Source organism: Chenopodium album, chromosome 1 (genome assembly GCF_948465745.1).
Source record: "Chenopodium album chromosome 1, dcCheAlbu1.1, whole genome shotgun sequence".
NCBI classification, from domain to species: domain Eukaryota; kingdom Viridiplantae; phylum Streptophyta; class Magnoliopsida; order Caryophyllales; family Amaranthaceae; genus Chenopodium; species Chenopodium album.
Genome location: NC_137834.1, coordinates 50,107,273 through 50,120,610, shown reverse-complemented (window position 1 = coordinate 50,120,610; position 13,338 = coordinate 50,107,273). Strand labels below are relative to the sequence as shown.

The 13,338-nt window shown below is 34.9% G+C and overlaps 1 protein-coding gene across 3 annotated transcripts in view; it reads right to left on the bottom strand.

Annotated features, from left to right (window-relative positions):
* Nucleotides 1–513: 513 nt before the first annotated feature.
* LOC145555874 (shaggy-related protein kinase kappa) overlaps nt 514–13,338 on the bottom strand; it is a 43,234-nt gene continuing 30,409 nt past the window's right edge. For all 3 annotated transcript variants that reach the window (XM_081617591.1, XM_081617607.1, XM_081617599.1), the window contains exons 7-13: nt 10,200–10,256; nt 9,910–10,050; nt 9,776–9,826; nt 5,059–5,154; nt 3,244–3,327; nt 3,007–3,109; nt 514–1,083 (exon numbers count right to left, since the gene is read on the bottom strand). In XM_081617591.1, the coding sequence (XP_081473717.1) occupies nt 995–1,083; nt 3,007–3,109; nt 3,244–3,327; nt 5,059–5,154; nt 9,776–9,826; nt 9,910–10,050; nt 10,200–10,256 (621 nt within the window). In that variant the 3' untranslated portion in view covers nt 514–994. The remainder of the gene's footprint in view (nt 1,084–3,006; nt 3,110–3,243; nt 3,328–5,058; nt 5,155–9,775; nt 9,827–9,909; nt 10,051–10,199; nt 10,257–13,338) is intronic.

Below are 13,338 nucleotides of genomic sequence, written 5' to 3'. Positions count from 1 at the left end.
CGGAAACTGGAGGGCCTGCCTCGTGCTGGAAACGGAAGCTGCTGGGGAGGGGTTTTCGAGGGTGGCTGGGTTGCTGGGGAGGGGATTTCGGGGGTGGGGGAAGGGAAGGGGTGGCTAGGCAGCGGTTTCCGACAGCGGGGGAGGGGTTTTTGGGGGTGGGCGCGAATTTCCGGCGAAGTGGGGGTGGTGATGTAGTGTTTTTCGGGAATGGGGGGTGGTGGCTGGGTTTGGTAGTTTTTTTTTATTTTTGTTTTCATTATTTTTTTTCTTTTTTTATATTTTTTTTGGACCTATCACGTGTTGACACGTGTGTAGGTAACCTGCTACACCAAGTTGGATGACCTGTTGGGTGCAATAGAAATTAATACCCCTAAAATTAGGAGTGATAGATAATAAACGAAAGTTGAGATTAATTTGGGCGGACAAGGCAAAGTTCGGATTAATGGAAGCAATTTTTCTTTTATTTTAAGACAGTTTTTTTTTTTACACCACCCATTCAGTCATTCTGATAGGTGAACCAAAAGAAAACAGGAATTATTAAATATAGAATCCGTGCACAAAATATTCACATTATAATATACCCCTTTAAACTTGACATCATCCGTTATACCAAAAAACCATACTACGAAGTCTACAATCTAACAAGATACACACCGTGAGACAAAAAGATGCCCAAAGCTCTTTTAGTCAAACAAAATATTGGATACATTCTCGTGATTTGTATTGAGTTACTATACTATGCCAATATCTCAAGACGATAGTGTAAAAATACATGAATGAAATGATCATATTTTGATAAATAATACCAAGAAACCCCATCCAGCCCTTTCGTCCTGCAGGCTCTTGCAGCTTTAACTCGCTAACAAACAAATTTCTGTAGGCTCACAAGCTAATGCTAATATTTTACACAAGAATATTAGTCAAATGCCTACACAATTTGAGCAAACCCTAAGTGGATAAGCTGGCAAAGACATGCCCACCGCCCATCGATTACTTAAGAGTTCAATGCCATGAATAGGTTCTGCCTTCGAGCATGCTCCGGGATGAGGCGGTTTACCATATCAGGTGGGATGCCTGAGAGTTCTGAGGGTAAAACGAGATACATGTTATATGTGATGGCAAAGAAAATTGAAAAAAAAAAAAAAAAAAAAAAAAAAAAAAAACCAGATTTGGCCTATTCCAGACAAATAAAATTTATAACTATCCATGTTCCAAAGTTAATTATACAATGGTTATTTCAAGACTGCAATATTTGAACAAAATAAATAAATACTTCCTCCGTTTTTTTATTATCGCACCATAGGGGATGGGTACAAATATTTTGGTAGTGGGAAAAAGTAAGAGAGAGAAAGGTAAAAATACAAAATTGTCCATGTGATATATTGATAAACTATAAAGTAAGTGTGAAAAAACAAGGGTATGTTGGGTATTTGTAGTGTGAATACAAATAATTTTTTTTCTAAAGAGGAAATGGTGCAATAATTGTAAAACTTCCTAAAAAGGCAAGTGGTGCAATAATAAAAGAACGGAGGAAGTATATATATATATATAATATATAGGGGGAGGCTCTCGTGAGAACTTTTCTTATGTGAGAACACTCTTTATGTTCTAAATTTTTACTCGTATGTTCTAAATTTTAAATCCGATGTTCTAAACTTTTCCTTAGGTGTTCTAAATTAAATCAAATGTTCTAATTTAGTACTCACATGTTTTAAACTATAAATTAGTTAAGTTTAATATCATAAATTTTATTTTAAATAGCTTGTTCCAAAATTTTAACTTATATGTTCTAAATTTTAAAATGTGTTCTAAGATTTTTAATTATATGTTCCAAATTTTAAAGCGTATGTTCTATTTTTTTACTATTATGTTCTAAATTTTTTACTCACACTTTCTATATTCTATATCAGTTTGTTCTAGCGTTTTTCGTCAAAACAATAAATAAATAAAAAAAAAAAATCAGTTTGTTCTAAATTTTTATTCACATGTTCATAATATTAAATCAGATGTTCTAAATTTTACTCATATGTTTAAAATTTCATAAAGTAGATTTTATAAATTTTTAATCACTTGTTTTAATTTTTAAATCAAATGTTCTAAACATATTACTCACATAGATGTTCTAAATTATTACTCAGATGTTCTAAATTTTAATTTCAGACACATGTTCTAAATTTTTACTCGTATGTTCTAAACTTTTGCTCACATGTTCTAAATTTAAAATCAGTTCTCATATAAGTATGAATTCTCATATAAGTATGAATGCTCACATGTTATTTTTTTGGAGCAATGGTCAAGGAGAGATCATAAAGACAGACTATAGTCCTGGCAGCGTACTAAATGTTTGGTATCTTAAGTCTATATCATAATGGCTCATTAGTCATTTGTAAACGGGTTTAGATAGGTGGATAAAAAAAATAGTGTGGTTTTGTATATACATATAAGAAGAGAGGGGTTTTAACTTCACACATAAATAAGAGTGGGATTTTAACTTCAAAAAGGGCCAAAATTCTCAAAAAAGAATAATTACGTTGGAAAATTTGTCAATACTACCTAAAAAAAAGACCCTTTGTGGGCTTTGTCAATTACTACCCCTATAACTGATAAATTTGAATGACTACTACTAAATGTAATTTTCCGAGTACTTAAGGCTATAATGACAACATTTGTTAGTGAAAATGTAATTTAAGGATTTTTTTTTTTTTTTTTTTTTTTTTTGAAGGAAATGTAATTTTAATCCTTATTTATTTAGTTAAAAAAATGAAATAAAAGAGAAAAAAAAAAGGAAAGATTGTTTTAAACAAGTGTTGGAAGTTCCAAATAAAAACGCTTAAAAACGTAATTCCCAAATAGTTTCAGATTTCAGCCCCACTGTCCTGACTTTTTGTTCAGAACAAGTTTTTAAAAGCTAAACCATTTCAACAATTTTTTCCCAAAAGGCAGCAGAATAAAAACTCCACTAATATTTAAATCACAATCCAGCTTGCATTGACAATAAAATCGTACCTTGTGGCTTGAAATTGAACAGAGGAGGAAGAGGGCGACCATTAGGAAGTCGTGTATTTGGATCCCTCAACTCATCAAAGAACGAGTGAATGCAAGCTTCCAACTGCAGAATATTTATACTGGATATATAAAGTTGGCATTACAGAATCCTCAATCAATTCTACCAAGAGTTATATGGAAGATAGAAGTAAGCAAAATAATGACAAGCATATAAAAAAAAAATAGCAGCCAACTTACAGCAGTGCATCTCAAATTTGGAGAGTACTGAAAGAACCTACAGATTAAATCTACTGCTTCAGGAGGCAGACGTTTCTGAAAGACCTGAGAAAATACACAACAGTTACAAAATTAAATAAACTCAAAGTTATTAGGTTTAAATAGCAAAACAAAATGGCTATAATAAAAATGAAAAATTGTTAAAAGACCATTTCAACCAAAAGCTTAAGCTGAGAGCCCGTTTGGGCTAGAAGTGTGGATGCAGCATGGGCCCTCCTCATACCCAGCGCGTAATATTCCACTTGAAAGTGGGGGTGGATGAGATTCGAACCCGTGACCTTTGTGTCACGCTGGCTCCGATATCATGTTAAAGGACCAACTCAACCAAAAGCCTAAGTTGATGGTTGAGGCCCAGGAATATGTTTTATACTCTATCAAAAATGAATTTTCAGACATAATTTTCCAGGGAAAAATATCCTATCTAACGAGCTTAAGCACCCATAGTGCTTTCATGTATAATAGGTTGAATGATAGATTTAGTGACCCTTTCCAGGCATCGCCTAAAAAAAACACTACCTCAAGTGTAACACGGTTTAAGCTCTCTTCTGGAAAGACTTCGAGCTGAATATTCTAAGTTCATTTAACAGCTACGTCAGCTATGAGACTTCTTTTGGGAAAAGAGTCTTATATTCTAATAATATTAAGGTCATAGGCCCTTTTTATATTTCTATATATCCAAGAAATATTAATGGTATAAATTCTCTGTAAACAAAAACCTATGCAATTCTAAAACACAGCAGATCAAAAAAGAACAAACCTGTACAAAAGTGCAACTCCAATATACCAAGTATGTTTTTAAAGCCAATATACAAAATGTATCCCTTTAGACGGAAGTAGCAATCTTGAATAAAATGACTGCTAAGAGAAAGGTGGATCTCTTCCCCAAAACAAAAATCAGTAATCTGTCAGCCTTATATCATATAGTTTGACCACAAACATATTTAGAGCTAAGCAAAACAGAAAATCAATTGTTTCTTAAAATAACATTCAACCATGGCTTGAATGACCCTCCAACTGGATCTCACTGTGTGCTACACGTGAAGTTTAAATAATTAAGCAAGTCTGCAAGGATTATTATCAACTGATGGTTCTAAAGCAAAAGAATTCGTTGTCCTGCAATCAATTTCTAACTGACAAGAATTCCTGTAATGTCATGATTCTGATATACAAAGAAGAGCATTTCATTTTACATTCCAGGTGGAAGATGCTTAAGATCACTCCTAATGGTAATGCATCACAACTAATCCACCTTGAGTCAAGAGACATTGTACTCTCTCCCTCTAGAATACTCAAAGCATTCCTAGACATCCTAGAAAATAAAATTTCCAAAAGTTTTATTTCTACGTGAACAAGGCAATGCATATATAACTGTGAGCCCGTGAGCTTTCACAAGACGCAAAAAGAAGAGCAAGATATAAAAAACACATAAGACAAAAATCTTCTATAAATAGTGTAAGTCCCACGACATTCTCATTGTGACTGTATTTTTCAATTCTCAGGCTACTGTTTTAGGAAAATGAGTATCCGACTTAAATGGATTGGCTTGACAAAATTTGTCTTCATCAATATTTTTCTTTAATTTTGATAATCGTATGGAGTTTGTTAATAGCATGAAATTATAAGAAATTCGGTTGTTTCTGTTTGTCGATAGGTGACAAAAGCAATATTAGGACATATTGCCAATGCTTGCCCCGGAAAGAAAACTCACACCATAAGAGCAACATATCCACCAATGGGAACTAAAAGATAGAGACAATCGACATTATTTAGTCATACCTTGTGCCATGGATGAGGTTTTATCTGTGGAAACTTGAATTCAGTGTAATTGGGATTCATACATTTTATCTCTTCTCTAGTTGGTGTTCCAAGAACCTGCAATAAGACAGTGTTATGCATCCTGATAAAGATAAGGTTGATTATTGAACATAAGACAAGATTAACATTATTTCCTGTAAAACGAAATGCACAAAAGATAATAATAAAGTGGATAGGAAGATGATTAGGACTCCTCTTAAAACTAAATGTAACGAAATTGCATGTGTTACATGTTGTACATCATCCACAAGATAAACCAAGGAAATCCTCTAGAGATAGCACCAAAGAGAAGCAACAATACAAGTGTGCTGAACACATGTAGATTACCTAGAAATATTCAAACTTCTATTTCTCAAGTTAAACAGAATGATCTGCAAATGCAAACCAATATAGATTGTGCACACAACATCATTAAAGTCTATAGTCCCAAACAAAAATTCCAAGGAAATTATAGAAAGCACCCATCTATGTAACTCGAACTCTTCAAATTACCTCAAGTACTTGTGTTGTACCCTCAACACTCGGACATGGGTATGACACTTGGACACTTCATTTTAGTTCAAAATTATTGATTTTTTTTTCACAAAATAGACGAGTCGGACACGGACCCGTGTCAGACATGGGTACCCGAGTAACATAGCATCTAACAACACAAAATATAATGCTCAATATTTCGAAAAGCCAAAGCACATCAAGCACACATCAACAAAGTAACACTTTGTAATCTGAGCCTCTATACAACAATAGTACACATACTAAATACTACAAGCTTCGGAAAATTTGTCAGAAACTTTTAAGAGAACCACTATGCGAAAAATATATTTATAATTTATTAGCAAACAAAGATGACCAACTTACTATGTTTTGCTAGATGAAAGCTCAACATACTTTTCCAGTGTTGGACTCGCATTTTCCGGCACGTTTTTCTTTGTGAGTCTTGAAAGATCCACATCACTAACGCCTCCAATGTTCGCTCTCCTCCCAACATGACCACCACAATTTCTTATCTCCTGCCTTCAATTTTTTCTCTTTTCTCATAATAAACTGTCCTAACACTGTTGTACATCCTCACTACCCTACATACCTAGTTTCTCCAACCGCCGTTTGTCTTCCCATCTCTTGCCTTGCTTCAATTTTTCTCTCCTCTTCGTGTAGTTATTTCACCATATAATGGTTGAATTCAGATCCAAAATCGTTCCGACCAAATTCGACTATATTAGGGTTCGTTTCCATCATTAGCGTGTGACGTCGTTTAATTCATGGTGGTGGTTGTAGTTCTCATGGTGGATTATCCTTGATGATGAGCAGCATCAAAGTGGTGGTGGTGGAAGAAAGGAAAGAGAATAGTGGTGGCGGTGGTGGCAGAAAGGAGAAATAGTGACGGTGGTGGCAGAAAGGAGAAATAGTGACAGCGGTGGTGGAATAAAGGAGAGGGCAGAAAGTGAAGGGTGGAGAGGAGAAACAGTGGTGGTGGTGGTGGAAGAAAGGAGAGAGAGTAGTGGTGGCGGTGGTGGGAGAACAGAGGACGTTGGTGGTGGGAGGAGAGAAAACATTGGTGGTATTCTCACAAGAATAGAGGGTCTCTTCCTAGTTGCAACTAGAAGATTGTCAGAAGTCACAACAAGTGTTTTTTTGTTATGCACCCATATTCAAACGGTAAAAATTCCTAAAAAAACTCAAAGGATTCGTTATGCACAACAAGTAATGAGAGAAAGGATTCATTCTCAAAACAAAATTCACACAGTAAAAAACTTTATTGGTATGCACCCATATTTATGGGGTGAAAAATCCTACAAAGATAAGATAGTAAACTATTAATCATAATCCTAAGACAAGACAGAAAACTAGGAATCCTAATCATAATTCATCTCCTAATCATACTTGTAACCAACAACCAATTTTATCCTGAATTAGAAATATAAATATCCTAATAACCAAAACCCTAAACACAAAAAAAACTTTTCAAGTGAAAGGTACAAACCCATAGGTAAAAATCCTAATAATTATTTAATAACTAAACAATAGTGTAGGTTATCAATAAACTCCAAAATTCTTCACAAACATTCCAAAAATCTTCAAGAAAACTTATATTGGAGGAGAGTTAAAATTGTTGGCTGTGAAGGAGGTAGAGAAAAATAAAGTTAATGTCAGAAAAAGTGAGTCAACACAAGAAAACCACTTCAAGATTTCATCTTGCTAAAAAAAGTAAGAGCTTGTCCGTCATCATTTTTTTGTTTGCAGTTTTCTTTATTTTTTAAAACAAAAACAAAAAAAAAGGAAACTAGAAAAAGTTGTTTCCCCTTTTCTATTGTCAGTTTACAAAATTATCATGATTATAATAAGTTTGACCAAGTTTTGATCATTATATGACACATCATATAGTTTAAAAAAAAAATAGAACACTATGACAATACCGAACAGACCCCAAGTTAGTTGTTTTTGTTTGCAAAAGAATTTTAGGAGCTTTTTTTTTCCTCACGAAGGTGCTTTTAAAAGGCTTTTTGACAAATTTTCCAAACCTGTAAATCAAAAAATTGTGCAACCCTTCATATGTAAACCCCAACCCCCCCCCCCCCCCAACCTGTAATATATATGTCTCCATCTAAGTAAACCCATACAAAGTTTTTACCCAATTTACAAAACTCAACGACGATGATATACCCTCGTACTTAAATAAACCAAATGGCACTTTCATTAAGGAGGAAAGAAGATAATAAAATATAATAAAACAAAAGGAAATATAGGGGAAAAGGGGGAGGGTGGAGGGTGGGGAAGAATTTACACCTAATCCTTAACAAAGTACCGATGACAAATTTTCACAATATAGCCTTGATATACAATTTAATCCACAATTCACAAACCTCTGAATACAAACTTCTGGTTCTTTTATTGCCCAATAGGTACCGAGAATAGCATTTTGATCTACTAACTTTCTCTTGGCAAGTTTAAGAAGAGTAACTTCAAATTAAAATATATCATGAAAAATAAATAAATAAATAAACAAATAAAAAGAAATTCACTAGGAAAACAAAAGAGTGTTCTATAAATTAGATTTTACGTAAAGGACATCTCACGAAAATTAAAACAATAGGAGTACCAAAATAATTTTTTCAAGGTGCATCGGTAATCCGTAAAAATTCAAGAAAATATAGAGAGAAGTCCATCCCATGGAGTTTCACAGGTAGCCTTTCGCCCACTTCATACCTTATTGTTTTATCAAGCCACTTGATGATGATAAGACAAATAAGAGGGAAGCAAGTAACGGAGGAAAAATTATGGTATTCTTTACCATTTAGACTGCCTCAAAAAATGAGGATAAAAGTTTCCCACCTAATTCCTTGGTAATTTTTTAATCCCTTAAATAATTTCCTCTTCTGATTTCTCCTCATACCTTCATACCTTTCTCACATTATTCTACACTCATTAGCTCTACATTCTCTTTCTCCTATGCATCTTTCCTTCCCTTAATCTCCTTGGTTATTCTCCTTTCTTTCTCCTTCACCGGGAAAAAAAAATGCATCCTCATTGGTTTACAATTTGAAGATCTATAGAATTCAATGAGGAAGTTGTCAAAATAATTGGTTTTTGGCGGTGGCTAAGGAAGGTGATGGTGGTTTTTGGTGTTGCCGTCAATGGTGGCGGTTTCATGTAAATATATCCGATGAAATCAATGAAAGATGAAATCAATTACCTCAAAAAAAACATTACCCTCACACCATAGCTTAGAATACCCCTTTTAAAAATCTCATCTCTTAAATCAATTCCATGACAATAGTTCACCTCTTAATTTATACCTTTTGTAACACTAATTCCAGGCATAATGAACGAAATTGCTATAAGATGAAATCAAAGACCTGGATACATATGCAGGTATCTAGCATGAACCTCGTCTTGATCCCTCAATGTCATACAGAATTAGGCAAAAAATGAAAATTATAAGTTGTCCATACAAAAAATATATACTACGTATATACTTCCTTTGCTCCCCTAATATTGCAACAATTAATAATTTAGAAAATTTTACAAACATTGCAACATTACAAAATATGCACATGTATTCTCTTCTCTCTCTCTCTCTCTCTCTCTCTCTCTCTCTCTCTCTCTCTCTCTCTCTCTCTCCCCTCATCAAATGGTCCCCATTTATATTTATCTTTTCTCACCTTAAATTCCGTGTCTTCCCCTTGTTGCAATATTAGGGGTATGGAGGAAGTATATTCTAGGTATACATCACAATGACACGAATAAAGTCTCTCATCTTCAGATTAAGAACTAAGTCCCACTCACAATATGATCAAAGCCTCCTTTTTCTCCAACCAAAACTTAGTTGATTTTTCAATGGCCAAGATTAGACAGGGATGGAACAAAAGTATGTTAATGCTAGCTATTCAGCACAGCTGTACACCAGCAGCTTTGAGCTATTTTTATTTAGTTCCCTTAAGTGGATTCATAAATAGCTCTATCTACTAAGTACTTTCCTCTGTTGCCCATATAGAGTTTGTAGAAATGTCCAGAGTTTTTTTGCTTTATGAGCATTAGCACCTCCACAATTTTAATCCATGGTGCACTTTTGGTTACAAGGGATGCAAATTCATTAAAAATATAAAAAATAAATATATATATATATATATATATATATATATATATATATATATATATATAGCATGATAGATATTCTTACCTTGATGATCTCCACTAATTGATCAACCCCACTCTCTCCAGGGAATAATGGCTGTTAAAAATATTCATTTAGGGTTAAAGGATGTACATCACCAAGCATATAGCAGTCAACATTTTCTAATGAAAATCAACCACCTGCCCAAGAAGTAATTCTGCCATAACACATCCTGTAGACCATATATCAATTGCAGTGGTATACTCAGTAGCCCCAAAAATGAGTTCTGGGGCACGGTAGTATCTTGAGCATATATATGAAACATTGGGTTCTCCTTTAACCTAACACAATGAACATGCCAAAAAAAAAAAAAAAGAAAAAAAACACCATTAAGGCACAAGAGAACAGACAAAAGAAAACAACAAAATTGATAAAGTATCTCAAAATGGACATATAAGTCTTATTATTATCCAGCCAATTAAAAGCATACCAATACTTTCGCACTTCCAAAATCACATAGTTTGAGCTGGTGTGTATGCGGATTTACCTAGCACCACAACAAAATATTTCAGTACAATTGTGCAAGATAATTATGTCACCAGATAGTACAACCAATGATTTATATGGGATCAATGTTATTTCACAAATTTTAAGTATTTAAACTAATGTGCTCTCCCTTCTCTGTCATGTTAATTTCAGAAATAAAGAGGGCTACGCAATAGTGTAGAGTGTAGTGCCTTAAGCGACGAAGAGTTCAATGCAATTATTAAACTCATGTTAGTATAATCAACAAATATAAATTAGTTGCTATTTGCCACAACTTCCACCCTTTACCCAAACCTTGAAGTACGAAAATATATTTAAGCTGCCTTGGGTTTGATATAAATGTTGAAAAAAATTTATAGAAAAAGGGGAATAATAATTTGTTTGACAATGTGAGCTACCTTGGTAGAAAGGCTACAAAGTATCATGTAATTGCCACCAAAGTTATTATTCCGTTTTCAACTTGGCAACTTGAAAACCCAAAAATTTTGTATCCCTTATTTCCTTATATTTCAACCAAAATTTCTCATCAAAACATTTAGATATTACTGGTCTATTTTCCTTGGACAACAATACAGGGTTGGGATCAGGTTAGAAGTGTGCTTAATGTAGAGGCGTGAGTGTTGTAAATATAGAAGAAATATATAGTAATAGTATAAAGAAATAACAAGTAAGACCGAAAAATTGATCTCACAAAACAAAGGAACAAATGGTGTGTCGTGATGCAAATCACTGACTTGAAAACGAAATTCCGGCATAACCATGGTGCTCAATTGTATTTGCCGGCACGTTCCCTAAGGTTAACACACCTCTTCCACACAAAGGCACTTTTGGGTGGAAGGTTGGAGTCAAGTATCTTATGCCCAAAGAGAGATGAGTTAAGCTATTGTGTTTGATTGTATTCTCAAGTGTTTGAAATCAGAAAATCATTCTCTAATTTATAATAGAGATAGAGGTAGATGAAAAGATCATAGAGAGAATATTCTTGAACAAGAAGAATAAAATCAGAATTATTATGGTGGTTAAAACACCATAATCAACCTCTTAAATGGGGGGTTACAAGAAATCAAACAAGAAGAGGAATCCAAGGGAACCGTTGGAGTCCAACGAACAAACACGCGCCCGATCGGGCGGAGCTCGCCTGCGGACACTTTTTTTCTCAGACGTCTTCTCGCGCCCGGTCGGGCGCCTGATCGGGCGGCAGAACTCCAGAATTTTACGACTCTTCTCGCGCCCGATCGGGTGGAGCTCGCCCGATCTGGCAACGGAGCTCTAGAATTTTATGACTCTTCTCGCGCCCGATCGGGCGATGCCCGCCCGATCGGGCACCCATATCTGACCCTTTGAATTTCCTTTCTTTATTTCCAACAATCCCCCACTAAAGGAAGGGAAGAAAAGCCAACAAAAAGATGAGGATAAGCAACATATTGGGCATAAAAGGAGATCAATACATAACACTTAGATATTTACATAAGTAATTTGAAATCTAGTGTTTAGTGAGATGAGGCAATGAATTACAAGTATAAGGGTGGAAAAACCCTTGAAACCCTTACACCCTTGATCAAAGAGTGGACGGACCTTGGAACTCTAAGATTTAATCCAAGACCCCCATATCACATACGTCACTCCAAAATATACTTGAACTCCGCGAAGAGATGTACTTATTTATAGCCAAGCACATTCACCTTAGGTCTAGTGGAGGCTCTAGAAAACCGGCCAAAGTTTTCATAGAAGATGGCTAGTCTTCACAACCACTTAGGTGAGTCCTTTAGTGTGCGTCTCAATAGCACAAGGACCCATTAACCATTAAGAGTTAAACAACTCAACCTCACAAACTCAACCAAACATTACCAACAACATCACCATAGAAATTATGACAAATGTAATGTATCATAAGGCTCAAGTCCAATTCCCCTCGATTCATCAACTTGCTTTCTTGTCAATCCTTTCGTCAAAGGATCCGTCAAGTTCTTTTCGGACCTCACATAGTCCAAAGCAATCACTCCATTTTTGAGAAATTGTCTCAAACACTTTGTGTCTCATAACGAATATGTCTCTTTTTACCATTGTAGTTGTTATTGTTTGCCACTCAATTGCTGCTTGTGAATCACAATGTATAGACACCGATGATGAACTCTTCCCCCACAATGGAATGTCGGCTAGGAGGTTGCTAAGCCATTCCGCTTCATGACCTGCCAACTCAAGAGCAATAAGTTCAGATTCCATGGTGGAGCGAGCTAGACATGGTTGTTTTGAAGACTTCCATGAAATAGCACCTCCACTTAAAACAAAAACATAACCACTAGTAGAAGAAATTTCATCATTATCGGTTACCCAATTAGCATCACAATAGCCTTCCAAAACATTTGGAAAGCGATTAAAATGCAAACATGCATCCATAGTACCTTTGAGATACCTTAATAACCGACGAAGTGCAATCCAATGATATTGACTTGGATTGTGAGTATATCTACTAAGTCTACTTACCGCATAAGCAATATCAAGTCGTGTGCAATTCATTAGAAACATCACACTGCCAATTACCTTTGCATAGAGCTCTTGAGATACACTTGTACCCTTGTTTTTCTCAAGCTTTAAGTTGGGATCATATGGAGTAGTGCTAGGAGCAACATCAAAAGAATCAAAATTCTTGAGTATATTTTCCACATAGTGAGATTGACTCATGGAAAAACCATTCTTAGTCTTCCTTAAACAAATTCCAAGAATAATCGACTTCTCCCATATCTTTCATTTCAAACTTAGTGGAAAGTAAAGCCTTAGCATCATTCACAACATAGATTATTACCAACAATAAGCATATCATCGACATATAAACAGATTATAACACATGATAATCCAAAGTCCTTAGAATACAAACAAGAATCCGAGGAATTAGCCACATAACCACAATTCCTAAGGGTATTATCAAACTTTTCAAACCATTGCTTAGGAGCTTGCTTAAGACCATAGAGAGACTTTCTAAGCCTACACACTTTATATTCTTGTCTCTTAACCACAAAACCTTCCGGTTAGGTCATATAGATTTTTTCATCAAGGTCTCCATTAAGAAAAGTCGTTTTGACATC